The 16,698-nt window shown below is 43.7% G+C and overlaps 1 protein-coding gene across 1 annotated transcript; it reads left to right on the top strand.

The window, feature by feature from the left end:
- The first annotated feature begins 1,052 nt into the window (after window positions 1-1,052).
- Window positions 1,053-10,329, top strand: LOC146788683 (receptor-transporting protein 3-like). Its single transcript, XM_085635913.1, has 2 exons — window positions 1,053-1,346; window positions 7,597-10,329. The coding sequence occupies exons 1-2, from the start codon at window positions 1,201-1,203 to the stop codon at window positions 8,150-8,152; spliced, it is 702 nt and encodes a 233-aa protein (XP_085492039.1). The 5' UTR covers window positions 1,053-1,200; the 3' UTR covers window positions 8,153-10,329.
- Window positions 10,330-16,698: the final 6,369 nt, after the last annotated feature.

Below are 16,698 nucleotides of genomic sequence, written 5' to 3'. Positions count from 1 at the left end.
AATGAACACTCCAGTCCCCCGTAGCGAAGCGGGACCCGCGCCAGCGGGTTCCGCGAGGTCTTTTAAGTGTTAGTGGCGGGAGGGCGGACCTCGGTGCAGCTGTGTGCACGCACGGACTCCTAGGTGATTGAGTCCCGTGCGAAGCCCTTCCGTGAACACAGCGATGGCAATAGCGACAGTCTTAGCCCCTCCAAGGTAACAACAGCAATGAACACTCCAGTCCCCAGACCTCGCTGTCCCCGGTGACGTTTAGTTGTTTGGACAGGTAAAGAAGAGGGACATTGTAGCTGAGGGAACCAATTCTACATTTAAACCCTGGCTTGGTTTGGGCTCTGACACTACACATGTATGAGTTTGTTAAAGAGATCTTTAAGGGCTGTTTGTCTAGTGTTCAGCTGTCCATCCACATCCCTAGAGGCAACTGGAATTATGTGGCAAAAAGAGACCAAATAATGCAGCAGTGTTGACTGAGTTTATGAGGCAAGAAAATGGCAAATTATGTGGGACAATGCCTCACATCCTGTGACAGTATTGTTTCACTATCTTTTTAGTTTGATACACAAAATCAGTACTTTTTGGGCTAAAATGTAACTTCCCTAGTACCAGTTTAACCCTAGTAGACCACTCAACATCCTAATAGGAGGGCAGTTAAACTTGGTAAAGGGTCTGCCACTGCGAGGCACCTCGTGTGGCGTTTCTGTGGAAAATATTAATCCGTTTGAACTAGAAACATTTTTTTACGAAATCTGAATATTATGTAGCAGAGGGGCTGAGCAAAAAGTAAATCCGTAATTATGTGGAAAATATTATGTCCGCATAGTTGCACAACTCCGATGACCATGGCACCATTGAACCCTAGAGTTTTAAGCGCGCACTTGTTCATAAAGCAGTATGCCAGTTTTCGACCTTGGAAGAATGAAAAGGCGACTCAGCCCTGCCGTGAATGCAACTAGGTCCTTGCAGCTCTCTTCTGTGGCGGATGGAACCCGGTCTCCCCTACTTAATCATGAAAACGAGGTAAATTTGAAACAACTAGTTGTGTCCTGAGAGAGTTAAATTTGGCGAGTGAATTACTGCCTCAGTTTCGTTTCTCAGTTCCCCCTGAAATGCCACACCCCAGGAGCTGCAGCGAACTTTTCCACAGACTCGCGCAGCGCTTCTTAGACAGAAGTGTCCCTTCCAGGCTTCCATCGGGAGAACATGGGCAAAGATATGGAAATCTGGGACTACTACTTCAGGGCTTTGATGTTTCGAGAGAAGTCGAAGGATGTGTGGTCCCTGGTGTGGGGGAACCGCACTTCGGCCGGACGTGACTGGAGGCGGCACGAACAGCAGGCCTTTGGCAGGTGAGACACGGGGGGTACCCCGTACTGACTGGGGTCGCTGTGTAAATCCATACCATCCGGTTGCATTCACAAACATTCTCTATTTATTTTTCCTTCCCTGTGTGCACACCTGACTACAGCCCCCACAATGTTTGGAGTGAGTGTGCACAGTGGGTGAAAAAATGCCCAAAGTGCGACATGTTTTTGCGGGTTGAGGATAGAGGTGGGTGAGCCAGACAACTCATGGGTAGAGCCGATCCAGGGGTCCGGCTTAGATGTATGAGCCCAAATGCGACCTGAGCCCCCCCCCCACAAAAAAAGAAACAAAAGTCAACGAGAACCATAAAAATAAATGTTTTTTGTACGTGACAGTAGGTTGTGCTAAAAATACCAGTCAGTCACGCCGGTCTCCAGTCCTGGCCAAGCTATTCACTCTTTGCTGTTCCATCTCTTTCTCTAATCTCCCCTCCCCCCTCCACCTCCTTCTACCTCACCACCTCAGGCCCCCCCACTTCTAATTTAGCAGCATCTGTATGAGAACAAAGGTGCCACTCCGGGCCCCCACTGAGAAACCCCCCTGCTCCGTGTAGCAATTTCTTAGCAATGGCTGCTTCCCTACCTGATCCGCCCCCCCCCCTCACCCCCCTGCCCCGTGCACTCTTCCTGCTGCGAGAGAGCCTTTGGTATTTGTGAGGATGTGTTTTTTAGTTTTAATACAATGCCGGCTTTCACAGCTCGCGAAAAACAAGATTGTGTTAAAACTTAAAAGCCTATGAAACACGACACTGGCCATTGTCTATTGGTCAGAGATGCCACAAGACAACGCACCAGTTGTAACAGTGATGACGTCCACCGCCGCTGAGAGCCGACACCCTCTCATAGGGAGCGGTCGGGCTCTGCTCGTGCTGGGCTCCAGGGTCCAAGTGGACCCAAAGCTGAGGCCGAGACCGCCCTCTGGCTCGAGCCAGGCTCGAGCTTTCAGCACGCGCCCTCATCAAGTTTAGGAGAAAGCTGACACATTGAAAAAATGCTATTTATGTGGAAACAATGAAAATACGTAAAATGTTCAGATATAACTTTCTGGCAGACGTCTTGCCAGAGAAACTGCTGGCATCAAGGGGTACCCCGAGAAATTCATGACTTGCGTAGATTTCCGACTTTGTTAACCCCAAACAAAAAGCCAGGAAATCATCAAAACTCTGAACCTGAAATCAATGATGTGTAGGTAGTTTTGTGAATCAGAACGCAGTGTCGCAATTCTGTATTTTGCAGCAGGGTGAGCCGGTTAAATGAAGATTACATTATTGTCATAAGTAGGCCTGGGCGGAATTTTAATTCCACTCGCGGAATTGAAAACATTTGATGAGTCCACGTTACTCTGTAGGTAGCGTTCCCGCCAAATTCCGCCAATCACTGCGTGATGGAATTGTTTCCCCATTCAAGCAACACAGTGACAATGGGAACAACACAAGGGTCCAGAATGGGTGCTGGTGAGAGTGAGGGAAATTTGGCATCCCCCAGAGTGATTTCTGAACGCTTGGAGAAATTCTAATGAGATTTTACAACACAGGCGGCTGTAGTCAGGAGGGTGCTTCTCAAGTTTTTCTACTCGAAGGGCAGCAAAATCTACTCGAAAATACTGTGGTGCCGTTCGTGCTAATTTTCTGCACAGAACGGGCTACTGGCACTAAATCGCAGCACAAACAGCACAGCGGGCATTTTCAGCTTCTTCGCAGCACTCCGCGGAAGCTTGAGGAGTTTTTATGTAACTCCGCGGAATTCCGTGGAATCCCCCAGAGTGAAATTCTGCGTGTTCCGCCCACCCCTATCCTAAGTGAGTGGCACACACATTTGCCAATTTTCTCAGAGATAAAAATCAGCTTTTGATAATCTTTGGTTCTTCCGGAATGGCCAGCAGTTGGCACTTTCATACGCATTTTAATAATATCATTTGTCTTAATTTTTTTGTTTATGTCAATGTTTAAAGCACACAAGTACCCATATACAAATGTATAGAACAGTAACCTGCAGATATGATAGAATAAAAGCACTGATTAGTGTCAATAAAATTAATATGTAAGAAAACAATAATAAAGAATTGATTTTAAAAGAAAATATATAAATACTTTTTTTTAAAAATCAGTTAAGTATAAGTTTTGAATAAAGAGATGCATAACATTATAATATTATTATCTATATTATTAGATATATAATATTTAAAAATCAATAAAGTTAAAGATATTAATTGGAACATTAGAGATATGTGTACTCACTTAAGCATGGACATTCTGTTGCTTTGCTTAATAATCGACTGGGATTACTTTTTATCATTTAAAAATACTTTTCAAGAGATTTCTTTGTGTACTTGCTGTTTTAAGTTGATTTTTCAAAGAAGAAGAAGGCCAGCTTGTGTTGTTTGTTCCTGGTTTGATCAGGCTTGATATGAAAATAATTATAAGAATAGTTGCCAGGCAAGAAACATAGTGGAACTCATTTTAATAACCTCTGACATTTACAGCTCATCTGAACACATCATTATTAAAATCTCAGACTGCAGGTTGAACGGTTGTAAGACAAACTATCATGCAGAAAAATATAGAGGTTCTGTTGAAAAGGAAACCAGGAGCTTTGAGGTCCAGCACACGTGCTCCTTGTGTCAATTACACATTATACCAAATGTTGGTATGGAGGAAATAATATCAATTACCTAACCACCGGGAACATCAAATTACCCTATAAATGGTACAATGTCCCATTACAATTTTTGACATTCCAAAAAACACACATACCACAATGACTTCCTTTAGAAAAATGAATAATTATTTTGATATGAAGAAACAATAACAAACACAAATGCACATATATATATAAAATCTGGGCCTTCGGTGGTCATATCACTGAAAATACAAGATTAAAAAAAAATATTATTGTCAATGGGTGGTCGTGGAAGACAATTTCTATGGACTGAAACCTAGAGAATGCTGAAGTGATTCTGGTATTTTACTGACCTCTGCTGGTCGTTTTCTATCAAGAAAGTTAAATAGAGGAAGTTGCCAGAAAAATTAAAAAATTTAAGTCCATCAGCAGAAAACAATTCTGGTATTATACTGACCTCTGCTGGTCATTTTCTATCGACAGTTAAATAGAGTCAGTTGATCAGAAAAGAAAGTCCTTAAGCGGAAGCAGACAAGTTCTAGGGCTGATCTCCAGAGCCCACAAACCATATAAACATATAAGTATATACTAAAGTATACACAAGAGGTCTTAAATGCTCGACCTAAAAATGGCGAAATCTGCCCCCCCCCGTGGGGGCAGACAGCCAAAATCATAAGCCCTCAAAGGGGAGTGACCCTTGCCCAAGGGGCCACTCCCCACTAAACACTCCCTGGTGGTCCAGTGGGCATTTTTTTTAATAGAGAAAATCTGCCCCCCCAGGGGGGCAGACAAAGCCTAAAATATACCCCACATAAGGGGAGCGACCCTTGCCTAAGACGCCGCTCCCCCCAAAAAAACAAAAATACACTGCCTAAAAAAAAATGGCCCCCAAATGGGAGTGACCCTTGCCCAAGGGGCCACTCCGCACTAATTCTCTTAAATGGCCAGTGGGACGATTTAAAAAAAAAAATAAGTCTGCACCCTCCCCAGGGGGCAGACAAAGCCAGAATATACTGTCCCCAAGAGGACAGTAACGACTTGTCCCTTTAAAAAAAAATATATATATATCCCTGGCATCTAGTGGGCATTCCTGCTGCACGATCGCACGATCGTGCAGCAGGAATGCACAAAAGAGGCATCGAGGGAAAGGAAAACCCTTTCCTTTCCCTCAATGTCTCTTTTGAGAAAATCCCCCCCGCCTCCCCAGCCCCAAAACATACCTCTTTGTTTACCGACGCGCAGGAAGCAAATGGCTTCCTGCGCGTCGGTGATGTCATTGATGATGCTGTGGGGGGGCGGAGGGAGGCAGGGGAAGGTCTTCCCCTGCCTTCCCCAGTTACGAGACCCAGATCGACTGCCCACGGGGGGAGCGCCAGCGCTTCCCCCTTGGGTGGGTGTCATGACGAGCTGGACTGGTCATGAGCACACGACGACTGTGTGCCATGACGAGTCCAGCCCGACATGAGCACACAAAGGGTTAAGTGTGGATTCTGAGTATGATGTAGTGAAATATCCTAGGTGATCGGAAGAGACCTAAGTGTGATATTAGTCAAAAATCAAATAAATTAGTCAGCAGCTGCCGTCATATCATACTGAGTCTATGCTATGATGTGACATGAGTGGTGAAAGGCACAAAAAGGAGGATAAAGTCCAACCCCTTTACACAAATCTGTACATCAAAGAGGTAGGTATCGTCTAATCCTATCCTGTATCCTTTCTGTCTGCATACCGCCAACGAAGAAGAAAAGAAAAAGAGATTTTTTTTTTCTTTTAGAACAAGAGACCATAATCTGCTATAAAGAAATGTAATAAAAATACAAAAAATACAGATACCATTATGAACCCTGATGTTTAGACCGAAAATATGCAGTCCCCAATGCAGGTCAGCCTAGATGTACGTGCATTTCCTCATCTTGATTGAGTCCTGTTGGATGAAGACTGTTCAACAAAATGAAGTATTCAGATTCCAATCCCCGCAGGGCACGTTCTCTGTCCCCGCCCTGTTTGTCCAGTATAATCCAGTCAATACCAAAAATGAAATTCCATCAGTTTCCCTTTAATGAAATTTCTGCCATTCTCGCAACAATATATAAAAATATACAAAAAATAATTGCAATAAATACTGTTTAACAAACATTACATGAACCAAGTTTTCCTGCAAGGGCTTAATTTACAAATCTCACTCCATCTAAATAAACAGAAGGGCAGGTTTTGGACTTCAGTGGGATTATATTTACTATTACCACTCCAGTCTAATGAAAAGTAGGGAAAGTGTTAGACTCCGGAAGGGTTACATTTACTATTTTCACTCCAGCCCAAGCAACAGTAGAGAAAATGTTGGGCTTTGGAGGGACTACAAAGAGCATTCCACCTCCTTATCCTTTTATACAAAACATGTAAATACCTAATATCATATTAAAAGAATTAGAGTATCAATAGAAAAATTCTTATTACAAAGTATTAAACAAATCAAAAAATACATAATAAAAAAGTACAAATAATATAAATAAATTTAAGTTCCCTGCCTTCATAAACAAAGAGTACATGTCTGCAAAATTATAACTTAAATGATATATCCAACAAAATGTATTGCAAATTAATAAACCAAAATATTTACTTTGAAATACAAAAAATACATGTGCATTTTACAAACATTACTATTAAAATAATTAATTCAAATTAATGACTAATTAAAAAAGAAATAAAGTACTTAATATGCCCACCATAAAAATACTTATCGATTTATCAATTAAACTTGATAAACTATTACCTATAAAAATATTATAACTTCGATAAATTCCACCTCTATTCACCTACAGAACCTGCTAAAATATAAATAACTTACAGAAATAGTAGCATTTAAATATACTCTAACATTTATAAAATAAAATGTAGATAAAGCAAGTAAGAAATAAACCCCAATTGTTTTTTTTTTACATAAGTAATAATACATTACACAAATAATTAACAGCAATATACAATCATTTAAAATATAATTAACTTCCCAACTTATTCCACTACAAAATCAGCCACCCACTTCCCAATCCAACATAAACCAACCAAATAAAAAATGAAACTTAAGTAAATAAAAACAAAAAATAAATAAATAACAGTCTTTACAACTATATTTATGCAGAACATTTTGAATGAAACAATTTAAAACAATATTATTTTCCCAAAAAGTCTATATTCTTGACTGTGATTCTGTGCGACACCATATCGTTGTACTAACGATATTCTGTATACGATATTTTGGTATTGTGATATAAAAAACTCGATATTTTGTGCGTTCACCAGGTTGATGACAGATCATAGCTCTAGAAACTTAGTGCCCTGAGCCATCCAGCTGTCCCTGTCATTGACCTGAATATTCAAAAAATAACAAATTGAACCTTGGCATGTCTATGATGCAGATAGGGTACAAAGATCTTACGGTGTGGTATATTTCTCATCAGGGGAAAGAAATTGAAAAGTATTAAAGGGATGTGGGGATGTGTAAGTGGTACAGAGTATTTATTGATTGGGAGAGAGTGCAGACTCCACACTCTAAGTCATTACGCTTTGCACTGTTGATCTTCCAGGACCAGGTAACTTGTTCTACCATTTCTGCCTGCAGGTTCAGCTGCTCCCGCTGCGGCCACCCCTGGGGATCGGCACAAGTACTGATCCTCTTCCAAATGAAACTGGAAAAGAAGAGAAGACGAGGGACTGTGAAAATGAATATCTTGGGGCAGAAGTGTAACAGCTGCAGCGCAGGAATTTTTGAAGAACCTACGTTTAGCAAGGAGAACATCAACATTATCTTAAACAACCTGCTGCTCTCCATCCGGAAGTTGTGCAACGACGAGTATGTGGCTGACGAGCCGCAACACACAAAAGTGTATGTAAGCCTCCATGGGCCACACCAGCCTGAGAACTGTGAGGCCTGCCGGCTGGGGATCTGTCCATGGACTCCAAGTGGCAAGAGGTCTTCTAGGAAGACATCTCCTGCCACGGGATATTCTGTGCAGGACACCAAAGAGTCGGCTCTGCCCGTTCGTATCACCATCCCAGAGTCTTACACCGAAAAGGACAAAGACCAGTCTGTTAGTGGCTCTTGTTGGTGCAAGTGCTGTGACTGTCTGTCTCTTGCTATACTGTTGCTAATATTATTGTGGTACATATTAAAGTAGAAAACATGGGCCTCACTTACTATGGCCTTCTTTGGATAACAGCCTTATGTATATTAGGCTGATGTACTACTCACTTCAGTTTTTCTGGATCAATGAAGTTTACGCCTGTCTTAAACTGCAGAGAGTAGTGTGAGGACTGCCTTAAGGTATGGGGGAACATGAGTAAAATCAGGCACACGTTTTCTTTTTATTAATTAATAGAACTCGGTTTGTATGTTTTTTCTTGGCCTGATGGATGGATGGCATAATACGGAGCTACCGTAAAATTCAACTCCGGATAATTCTCAAATTCTCTGCAAAGGCTCCAAAGCACTGCAAAAAAGACAGTGCCAAGCTTCTCAGGGTGTTGTCAGTTTGTTGGCACTCATTTTCAGCACAGTGAATGTGATGGCCCTTTGACTGGTGCACCATGGATGTTTTTGGCCATGCCTATATCATGATGTTCATAGTATAGATGGCCATCCATGGTGGAATTTCCACTCTTCAATGGCGACTGAATGCATTGCCACTGGCTCGCACTGATAATAGCATAGGCAATTAATTGGCGTAGATTGAGACGTGATTTTGGTTGGACTTCATTTGGGACAGTGCCATCTCTTGGTGGCGATGGGCTTTGCAGTTCATTTTCAGGCAGCATCATTGCCTTAGCCATTGGTACAGTGTGCGGTGAGTAATACTGAATTATGCTAGGTGGATCCATTTCCAAAACAACATTTTGTGTGTCTAATTTAGATTTGCTTTTTTTTAAAACTGTCTTCTACTTTTCAAAATGACGTGGTTAAACTAGATTGCAAAATAAACCAAGAGTGGTATCCATTCTTAAGCAAATCTATTGAAAGCCTTTACATGCAATTTTATAATGATATTAAATTGTCATGTTGTTATAACCAATGAACCGGTAGTCTGTGCTTTAAAGTTTCATCTCTTGCCAGCTATTGGTTAATAAAAAAATAAAAAAAATAAAAACTTGTAGAATTTCCGCCAGCAACAATTTAATTTTAAATAATGTGTTACAAAAAAGTATTTTAAAATCGCAATATAGGAAAACATTTTAACAGTAAAAATATTGGAAGACCCCCCCGCTGCAAAAAACATCTCTCACAATGACCCAGTGCTGACAAGCCTCCTTTAAGGCTATATTTAAGACATAAACTGCTCTAAAACAAATGTGAACGTAATTGACTTATATAGCATGATCGAAAAATAGAGCAAATCTCCAACTACTTTACTATTTAGAGAACGTTGCACAATATTTTTTTCACCAAATACCTACTGACAGTAGTTTATGTCTGACTCAGGTTTACAAGTAGTGCACATATTTCACACATTTTTACCCACACTCATTTTGCCTTGTGATACTTGGAGAAATTAGTGTTGACAAAAAGTGAAATAATCAGAGATTGGAAGGCCGGAAGGTGGAAGTGAGAGGTGTTACCATGTTATCTCTCAGCCGGAAGTGGGAAACCAGAGAACAGGAAGTGGTAACGGCAACTGATAGATACCACACTCAGTGGTTTTGGTAATTAGCGGGTGCTATTGTTCTGACCCAATAACCTGGCACACGTACTCAAGCCACATATACATAAACACACACGTTCACACAGCCACACACACTCAACGTACATTCAAACACCCACACACATTCAGTCGAGACACACAAACACAGCATGCAGACACAATAGAACACAATAGAACATAGGTAATTTCTTTGATTTTGTTGTGCTATGAAAGTCAATCAATCAATCAATCAGGATTTGTAGAGCGCTGCTGCTTCACCCGTGAGGGCCTCGAGGCACAGTGGAATCATGCTGCCTGTTCTCCTATTGGTTGAACCAGGCCTTGAGGTCCTTCCTGAAATGCTGAAAGTGAATTTGTACTTTGAAAAAACTCAATTTTATTTTATACTTTTTATTTGATAAAAGTCTTATATACCTCTGTATCCTGCATTTATTCCCATGTTACTTATACCTTTTATATTTGCCATGAAAAGACTTTATATCTCAGTTTGGAAATCTGTATAAATCTGTTTGTGATAATATATTGTTGAATTCTCTGTGAAATAGTTTATTTCTCTGTCTGGAAATCTATACTAATCTGTCAAACAACATTTACACACTGTAAATATGACACTTGAACATAATAAAACGTCCACATGCTTTCAATATTACTTTAATAAAGTTTCAGAACTGTATCATGCTTATGAAAATAAGAGATGAGCTGTGTGATAGTGGCGTGGACTGCCTGTGAATGAAGAGATGTGTGCCAGTGAAAGGCTGGCTCTGGAGGGGGTGATCAAGGGACCCCGCAGTGGTGGCTTTTAATAACACCAAGAGGTGCAACAACAAGGTGGGTCGCACTGGGCGCACGCTAGACCCTCACAAGGGATGGGCGGGCATCAACCGCCGAAAAGTTAAATCAAAGGGACTTTATTCAGACCCTTGCTCCACGTTAAAAAACAACGCTACAAATTCACTGAAAAAACAAAGGTTAAAGTGATGTTACAGTTAGGCATGGTAATACCTTACTTAGTAATTCACAGAAAAAAAACTAAGCTTAAAGTGACATTTTACTGATAGGTGGAAATGTCAGATTAAAAATGCAATTTTTAACTCAAAAAACATCTAGAATTCATCAGGTATATTTAACTAAAGTAACTATAACTTGCACACTTGTCATGCACTGCGTATGACCTCGCATATTGCATCACTCGTGACATGTTCTATGATATCATTGATAACATCACACGTGACATATGAAATTACATCATCAAGGATGTCACTGTGCAAAGTGTGCAAGTGTTTTATTCTTATACATTTATTAGCATTTCAAACCATGAAAACAACTAAACAGCTGCAAAGCAGTGTGTGGGGGAGGGGTGCGAGACGCCCGGCATCAACAGCATGTTGTAAATTAAAGCAGAATGTGATTAAGCATTTACTGAAGACATTAATGCTTTCCCTTTTATCGTGTTTTCCTCATTATGTTGGCCGAAGTCCGGACTCCATTTTGTATTGGCATGCTGCCATGTGTTCACCACGAGGAGAGTCCGACCTCTGTGTTAGTTGCTCTTGTAATCTGCCTAGTAACAGTTTATAAATAGCTCTCTTGTCCGTCTGGCGCATGCCCCGACTTGACCACATCTGTTATAATTAGCTTTGCTTGACCATGTCCTTTCGCGGGCTCAAGGAGTGTGTTAGCTCCGCCCATGTATTGATTCAGTATCGAGAATGACCCTAAATGGTAATGTTCTTCAAACCTCATGTTGTATCCACCCACTATGAACCCCTCAGCTGTGTATAAAAGGGGACTATGTACGCAAGTTCTGTGTGCTACTCCATGCAATACTGAAGAGTGTTGTGTGGATTGTAGGACCACCCTTAAGGGTTAATAAACATTGTTTTTGTACTTTGCAGTTTCCGTGCCAACTTCCTTATAGATTTCGTTACAGAAGAGCGAACCCTTGTCTCTTGCGGGCCTAGCTGGGGCTTGTATTCATCAATTGGCGCCCGTCACGTGGGGCTCATCGGCGACTCGGATGCTCGAAGGACTGGTCGCGACGAAGGTGAGGAGTTTGGCCGGGGACGTGATCACTGCCAGCGGCGTCTTAGCCCTGGCATCCCGAGGTTTTTCTTCCTTCCCTTCCGAGCTGACCGTCTGGGTGGCGCCGGTCACCGACTGAGACCTTTTCTGTCGGTCCTGCCGTGAGAGCCGTTTGGGCGATTGTGGAGCTTGGCAGTTGGAACCTGGACTCTTGATTGGTAAGAACCGTTGTACGGTACTTGCTCCGAGTTTTGAAGCCTGGTCTGGCTATTTGAGTTTGATTGATGGTGACTAGTCATATTTTGCATTTGTCTTTGTGAAAATATATGCGTTGCAACACATATAGGCAGGTAATGTGGAGAAATTTCTCCAGGAGCTGTGTAAACTTTGAACGGCGCAACGATTAAGTGCCATTTTCTTTATAATATTGCATATTTTGCACTATTCCTAGCATGCCTGCTTTTAGCGCACTCCGTAAGTGGTGCTGCTGTTTTGGAAACCGGTTGAACCTCGAGGAATCTGCTCCAGCTCCCCCAGAGGGGACTCCTAATAGGGATATGTACGTGAAGCATGGTCTTTCTTCCATAATGTACAGCACGTTATGGAGGAAATACACGAAGAAGGATCCTGAGTTGCGATGGCCTTTGTATGGATCGTTTGATATACGTAAGATTGAGTATGTGGAACAGTGTATGTGTAAGCGACGTGCTCGTCAGGATATGTTTGAGTGTGTGCGATTATGGGTGAAGGAAGTGCGTGAGCGAGAGAAACGTGAGAAAGCGCTGTTTGATAAGGAGCAGCGAAAGAATGATCATATGCGAGCGCAGGAAGCGAAGCGTCGGGAGGACAAAGAGCAAACGGACAGACAGGAGAAAGAGCGTAGGCTACAAGTTTCGGGTCAATATGTTGTTCGTCAGCCACTTTATCCTGTCCTTAATAATTCTGATGACGATTTTTATTTACTAGATCGCTCTCCGCCCCCTTACGTTGGCGCATCCGCTCCGCGGCCGCAAGATTCTGGCCCGGCTTCGGGTAAGGTAGACACACGGTCCATGTTATCGACCGAGCATATGGCTGAGCTTCGGAAACTTTCCCTCCGTGCACTTAAGGGCAAGCTGTCTAAGGATGAGTTGTTCCATACTTGGGGGTCGTGGCAAGATAGAGAGAGGGTGTATTTTCTGTCTCATTTTTCAGAAGAAGTAATTGCTGCTTTCCGAAAATATTCTAGTGTCCTTGAGCCTGACGAAGTGTCTTCGGATGCCGGAGCATTACGTAATGGTGTTTTTTCTCCCCCTAAGGCTTCTGAGGCGGCTCGGCGGCTGTTCGCTTTGCGGGACGAGGTGCTGGCCCTTAGAGAGAAAGCACGTCAACAAACGGAGGAGGAGAAGCAGTCGGATTCGTCTGCAGCAGGGGGCCACCCATCCGCCTCCCAGTCAGATAAGGACGACATAGTGCATGCTAAACCAATGCGAGAGGCGGCGCCTTTGTATGTTCCTCCTAAGGGAACAGGGACTAGCTCGGATATTAACTCCGCCGATGCAAGGGGATATTTTGTATATAATTGGGTTTACACTCCATGGCATAGGGCCGATGTTATGGCATTAAAGAATGCGCTGCCTGACCCCCGCAAGAATCCAGCGGCCTTCTATGAAGAAGTCGAGGGGGCCTTGAATTCTTGCATTATGACCTTAGCAGATATAGACCTGTTCTTTGGCCTTATTCTACCACCGGACACGTGGCGGTCTGTCCGAAAGATAGATGATATAGTTGCCTTTAAGGCTCGATGGTCTGACCTTGAGGATGAAGATAGGGAAAGGAAGCCCGCACAGAAACCACCCCAGAATATTTTAGATCTCCCTGCGGCTATTGTGGCTAAGTTGAAGACGATTATCCCCCCTAAAAAGATTGACTGGAATATGTTAGCTGCATGTAAACAGAAAGTTGACGAGTCAGTCGCGGACTTCTTTACGCGTTTTGAGGAGACGTTTCATGATTTTAGTGGCCAGTCGCTTACTGACGACACGGGCCGCCACCTTTTCGCGGACAAATATGTGGCTAATCTGCTACCGGCAGTTGCGGCCCGGTTAAAAGCGAGTGAGAGTTCTTGGTCCTCCGCGACACCGACGGCCCTTCTGACCATCGCTCAGTATTATGAGCGTCAGGAGCACGAGGCGAAGGGCCAGGAGGAGAAGAAATCGAAAGATCTCAAAACCAAGGTGATGTTAGCACAAGTATATGGCCCGCCCCGACGGGGTAATAATAATAGAGGAAGGGGTGGATCTTATGGTCCCCCTTCGGGCCGATCTGATTTGAATAGGAACCAGTGTGCGTATTGCAAGCAGTTGGGCCATTGGGCCAGGGATTGCCCAGCGTTGCGTGCTTCGCGTCAGGGGCACACTCCGGGTGGCCCGAGAGGTAGAGGGGGCTTCTCGAACCTTAGAGGGAATTCCAACGATAATGCCCGTTTCGATACTGCCGGACAGCACCGAGATAGCTCAAACGTTTTCGATCGCCAGCACCAGTATCATGTATCGGACATCGATCGCTCGGAATATCATGATTCTCAGCATGCATAGGAATGCGTTGGATGGGGGTCTGAATCAGTTGAGGTGCCAGTCGATCAGACGGGTCCTTATGTATCGGCTGAGGTTTTAGGTTCTACTGATCAGTTCCTAGTGGATACAGGAGCGACACGTAGTGCATTGTCTAGGTACTTGGTTCCGGGGGCTCCCCCATCCGGCTCAATAGTTACATCGGTAGGGTTTGACGGTACACTCTCCCGAAGCCCTCTTTCACAGCCCCTTGCATTTAAAGTTGATTGTTTTTCTGCGCCCTGTCCGTTTCTGCTTGCTCCGTATACACCGGATAACATTATGGGCCTTGATATGTTAAAGTACTTTAGGGCTACAATTCGCTGTTCCCCTGAGGGTGTGAGGGTGATTTTAAATGACAACTACCCCCGATCTGGGCGGATGTGTACGATCTCAGAGGATGCGTTGTTGGCTACCCTCCCCCGAGCTTTATGGGCGACTTCGGACACAGATGTCGGACAAATGGTGATTCCTCCGGTCCACATTAGTGTCCAGGAGGGGGCGGTACTACCACGCCTCCCACAGTATCGTATTTCCCAGGAGGGCGAGGAGGCTCTCATACAGATTGTGCAAGACCTGATCGCAGTAGGAGTAGTGGAAGAAGTTCCCTATAATATCTGTAACAGTCCGATTCTCCCTATTCTGAAAAAGGACACGGATGCAAAAGTCTATCGGTTCATAATTGATTTGAGGGAGGTAAACAAGATCGTGATACCTCAGTACCCGGTGGTTTCTGATATCACGACGTTGCTTACCTTGGTCCCGCCTACGGCGACCGTGTTCTCAGTGATTGATTTGAAAAATGCCTTCTTTTCTATTCCCATTCACCCTGATAGCCGGTTTCTTTTTGGGTTCACATTAAACAATAGATCTTATCGTTTTTGTAGAATTCCCCAGGGCTATACAGAAAGCCCTAGTATTTATAGTCAGGCTTTGAAGCGACAGTTGGACTCCTTTGCCTTACTCGAGGGGGTCGCCCTCATTCAATATGTCGATGACATCTTGTTGGCGGCTGACACCCTGGAGTTGTGTGAGAAGAGCACGTTAGCCTTACTTTCCTTTTTAGCATCCCACAATCATAAGGTGTCTAGGAAGAAGGTGCAATTCTGTAGACCAAAGGTGACTTATTTAGGTCACCTTTTGTCTAAGGAGGGGCGTGCACTCACACCAGATCGTATCCAAGTAATTTTGGACACACCAAGGCCATCCACGCAGAAGGATGTGCGTGCATTTTTGGGTCTTGTTTCTTTTTGTAGACAGTGGATATTGGGATTTTCACACATAGCTAAGCCATTACTAGCTCTCTTGACAAAAGACACGCCCATCCCGATCCCCTGGTCAGATGAGTGTGACGCTGCTTTTCAGCAATTGAGACAGGCCCTTTGTTCAGCACCAGTGTTAGGGACCCCTGATTATGCAAAACCCTTTTCGTTGTATGTGCATGAGAAAGATGGATGTGCATTATCAGTCTTAGTGCAGATGCACGGCGATAAGCAGCGCCCTTGTGCATACTTTTCGGCTGTACTTGATCCTGTCGCCCGAGCATTGCCAGGGTGTTTTCGCTCGGTTGCGGCGACAGCTGTGTCAATACGGCAGAGTGAAGGAATTGTATTGTCCCATAAACTGTTGGTGTTAGTTCCCCATGCTGTTGATGCCCTGCTTAATCAAACAAAGACACAGCATTTGACCAGTGCCCGTTTAACGGGATATGAGTTGACGCTTTTGGCTCCTCATATTACGTTGAAAAGGTGCGTGACATTAAACCCGGCCACATTGTTGCCATACCCCGAGACCCAGCCTGAGGCGCAGAAAGTGCATGATTGTATTCTTGTGACTGAAGAACAAACAAAGGGTCGTATTGATCTGCAGGATACGCCCTTTTCAGAGGTAGATGGAGAATTGTGGGTAGATGGATCTTGCCTGAAGCTACCAGATGGTACGGCTTCAGCAGCGTATGCAATTACCACGTTACAGACGATAGTGGAGACAGCACGCATACCACAGAAATCAGCTCAAGCAGCGAAACTGATAGCGTTAACACGAGCGTGTGAGCTCAGTACAGGATTGTGTGTGAATGTTTACACAGACAGCCGCTATGCCTTCGGAGTAGCGCACGATTTCGGCCTACTCTGGAAGGAGAGAGGGTTTCTAACGTCACATGGGGTACAGATAATGCATGGGGAGTTAGTCCACAACCTTTTAACTGCATTGACATACCCAAAGAAAATCGCCATTGTTAAGTGTAGCGCCCATAGGAAAGTGGTTGATAAGGTTGGAGAAGGGAATGCGTTAGCGGATCGAGTAGCACGGGAGACTGCGATGCAGCCCGGCGCTACTGCCATGTATGTAGTAAAGTCACAGGTGGAAAGATGGCGTGATGCGAAGGAGGAAGTGCGAGAAATGCAAAGGACCGCT

The sequence above is a fragment of the Triturus cristatus genome, chromosome 11 (assembly GCF_964204655.1).
Source record: "Triturus cristatus chromosome 11, aTriCri1.1, whole genome shotgun sequence".
Taxonomy (NCBI): Eukaryota; Metazoa; Chordata; class Amphibia; order Caudata; family Salamandridae; genus Triturus; species Triturus cristatus.
Note: the sequence above shows the minus strand (reverse complement) of the source record. Positions and strands in the feature narration are given on the sequence as shown.

What these genes read in the sequence shown, in the direction of transcription:
- LOC146788683 (XM_085635913.1), top strand. Translation starts at nt 1,201, where the DNA reads ATGGGCAAAGATATGGAAATCTGGGACTACTACTTCAGGGCTTTGATG. An exon ending in GAACAGCAGGCCTTTGGCAG is followed by an intron (nt 1,347 to 7,596) that starts GTGAGACACGGG and finishes TTCTGCCTGCAG; the next exon opens with GTTCAGCTGCTCCCGCTGCG.